Source organism: Fonticula alba (assembly GCF_000388065.1).
Source record: "Fonticula alba strain ATCC 38817 unplaced genomic scaffold supercont2.13, whole genome shotgun sequence".
NCBI lineage: Eukaryota > Rotosphaerida > Fonticulaceae > Fonticula > Fonticula alba.
Window position 1 is genome coordinate 78,744 of NW_009242983.1, and position 3,254 is coordinate 81,997.

The 3,254-nt window shown below is 69.7% G+C and overlaps 1 protein-coding gene and 1 non-coding gene across 2 annotated transcripts in view; both read left to right on the forward strand.

The window, feature by feature from the left end:
- Window positions 1-387: 387 nt before the first annotated feature.
- Window positions 388-460, forward strand: H696_05694. Its single transcript has one exon. It is a non-coding gene; the product is annotated as a tRNA-Lys (tRNA).
- Window positions 461-1,799: 1,339 nt separating this feature from the next.
- H696_05695 (hypothetical protein) overlaps window positions 1,800-3,254 on the forward strand; it is a gene marked incomplete at both ends in the record, with an annotated part of 7,935 nt that continues 6,480 nt past the window's right edge. Inside the window, 2 exons of the mRNA XM_009499511.1 lie at window positions 1,800-1,885; window positions 2,300-3,254. Coding sequence (XP_009497786.1) covers window positions 1,800-1,885; window positions 2,300-3,254 — 1,041 coding nt within the window. The remainder of the gene's footprint in view (window positions 1,886-2,299) is intronic.

A 3,254-nucleotide genomic window follows, 5' to 3' on the forward strand; every position in this document is an offset into this window, starting at 1 on the left:
ACCGCCCCTCAAGAGACCACTGGCCCCGATCATGGGAGGGGGGGGCTGGAGCCACGACGCTGGGACCTTGGGGCCCGTCTGCCTTGCTCCCCTGTGAGGACGGTAGAAGCACGGCAGCCCCTTGTGGGGTGACCGCGCGAGGGACCGCAAATCCATTGGGCTCGAGGGCCACAGCAGGGGAGGCGGAGGGGCGCCGTGCCGAGGCGGGTCAGCGACTCAAGTCGCGGGCGCCTGGCATAAAGGGAAGGGCCATCCGCCAAGACAGCAACCGAGCGCGACGAGCCAAGGCAAGTCCCGGAGGAGGGACGGCCGGGGGCGCGGCCCTGGCGGGGCCTCGCGGCCCAACGCGGTGCCTACAAAAGCCCGTCGCGCCTCCCCGGATGACATGCCTGTTTAGCTCAGTTGGTAGAGCATGGGACTCTTAATCCCAGGGTCGTGGGTTCGAGCCCCACAGTGGGCTTCTCTTTTGGCGGTTTTTGGCCGCGCAGCAAAAACTGAAATGCCCCTGGGGCCGCCCCCCATTTTGATCGTGGGCCAGGGGGCTGGGCCGAGCGCGCGGGCGCCGTGGCACGTGCGCGCCCGCTCCCTGGCGCCCGAGTCACGGGCCATGCCGCTGTCTATCACGCGGTGCACCGGCCATGAACACCGCCCCCGCGGTCCTGCGCCATTCCCATCGCCTCGCCCCCCCCACACAGGCCGAGAAGGGGGGGGGGTGCTGGGCCTCCGGGAGCCGCCCCCCGTGGCACCAGAGCTGCGCCCGCCCGCCCGCCCGCCCGCCCTCCCAGCCGCCCGCCCGAATGGCCCCTCTGTCGGGCGGCATTTGTGTGGTGGGGGGGGGAGCCTCTCCAATCGACACGCTTCATGACCCCCGGGGCCTTGCCGCTGCCGCCCCGGTGGCATGGGGTTGACTCGCGCGGGGACCCCCGGCGCCCGGGACCCACTACAATGGTCGCCAACCCCCTCCCCAGCCCGCCCGAAGGAGGGACACGCCCCAGCCACATGTCCCTCTCCTCCCCCGATCGCCCACGCCCGGCGCGCAGCACGAGCCCGGCGACCAGGCTCCAATGAACTTGGATTATATTAAATCTCGTTTTTCGTGTGGGGTTCCCATCCCCTGCCCCACGCGTGCTGGCCATTCATCTGACCGCGGGGGGGGGGGCCCCGCGCGAAGGCCCGGTGTTGGCGTTCGCCCCCCCACGAACCGCGATGCCCCCGGCCCGGCCCCCGTATTTAAAGCGTGTCTCCCCTTTCGACAGAGGGGGGAGAGGGTACGCGGGCCGCCTTCTTCGCGCCATCCATGCTGTCCAGGGGTGATGGAACCCCCCCCCCCCCCATCAAAGTTCAGGGGCTTTCCCATGCCCGGTCCCCACACTCCGGTCGCACTTCCGGGCCACACGCCCGGGTCCCTTGGGCCGGGTGGTCTGCCCGCCGCGGCCCACGGCACAGACGTCCGCCCCGCGCGTGTCTCGGTGTGTGGCGGCGGCGGCATGGGCCCGCGGACACAAGAGGAGGTGGGCCCGCCCGGGGTGGGCGGATTTCGGCCGACGATCCTGGCGGGCTCCTCGGCACACGACGCGCGTTCCCGGCCGGTGGCGGGCCCCCGAACAGCGGGCAAGCAGCACCTCGATCCGAGGAGGTTTCCCCCCGGGTGTCTGTCCTTCTGGCTCGCGCGCCCCGTCTGCGCCCATCGGGCCGGCCCTGCACGCGTGCCGCCTTCCCCTGCCCCCGCCCCCGCTCCTGTCCCCGGCCATGCTTCTCCCTCCTCCTCTCTCCCGCCCTCCCCATGGAGACAAGCTCGCATGGTCAGGCCAGTGCTGGCGCTGCCGATGTTGCCGATGTTGCGGCAGCAGCAGCAGCAGCAGCAGCAACAGCTGACGCTGGCGCCGTACTCCCGAAGGCTGGCCGTGCTTCGCACAAGGATAGGCCGCTCTGATGGCCCAACGCCACCGGGGCCAGGGCTGCGAGCAAGCCACACAGCCCACTTGGGCCTTTCCCCCTCGGCCCCCCACGTCGGACTCCCCTGCTGCCATATATAAAAAGACATGCCTGAATGTGCGGCCGTCATCCATATGCCCTCCATCATCCCCTGCCTATCGCCCCTCTTCCTCAAGCAACGCACGCACGCACGCACGCACGCACGCACGCACGCACGCACGCACGCACGCACGCACGCACGCACGCACGCACGCACGCACGCACGCACGCACGCACACACGCACGCACGCACGCGCCTGCAACGCACCATGACCGGTCCCCGGCCACCGGCCCCGGGCAGGAGCCGGCCGCACGCGACCCCCAGCGGCGGCAGCCTCACGCCCCTGGCCTGGCTGCTGGCCGGCCTGGCCCTGCTGGCCGCCGCGGCCACCACGCGCGCCGCCCTGCTGCCCACCCCGGCCAGCCTGGAATACCACCTGCTGCGCATCTTCCCCGAAGTCCTCTACCAGGACGTCTCCCTCCGGCGGAACATCCACTTCTGCGACTTCTTCAACCAGGACACCCTGTCGCCCGGGGCGCCGGACGGCCTGGACGACTTGATCTTCTACGACTCGCACTACGCCTTCGAGACGTCCCCCGAACACCGGGCCTCCAGGGATGCCCCCACCCCGGGCGCCCGGTACCCGGTGCACCTTGCCCACGCCGGCGTTCAAACCTTCCACTGCATCACGAAGGTGCCCTTCCCCCTGGCCCCGTTGACCTACCTCAACACGCGCTACAGCCCGGCCCTTGGCCGCATCCAGGAGATCTTCTACGCCGGCAGCCACAAAACCCTGCACCAGTCCAACGGGCTGTTCTCCGCGAAGCAAGGCCTGGGCGGCCTCACCCTGCCGGTCCTGATCACCGCCTATCCCATGGGCCCGGACCAGCCCTTCTCCGGCTTGATGGCCCTCTATTACTCGTATATGGCCTTGATGAATATCAACCTCCTGGACAGCTACAATAGCTACACGGAATACGAAAAGCTCGAAATCGAGGACCTACACTCGATCACTGGCGCCGCCTCCGTGGACCTGGACAATGACGGCCTGCCGGAGGCCCTGATCGCCAGCAAGCACCAGGACCTGCCGGAGGACGTCTATGTCTTGACGCACCTGAGCCGCTTCCTGGACCCGACCCTGCCGGATCAGGCGCACTGCCTGCAGCGGAGCCTTCTCCAGCTGCCGGCCGGCTTCCTCCCGGGCAGCATCATCCTCGGCGACTTCGATGGGGATGGCCATGCCTCGGACATTGCCCTCGTCTCGGACCACGGGTCCACC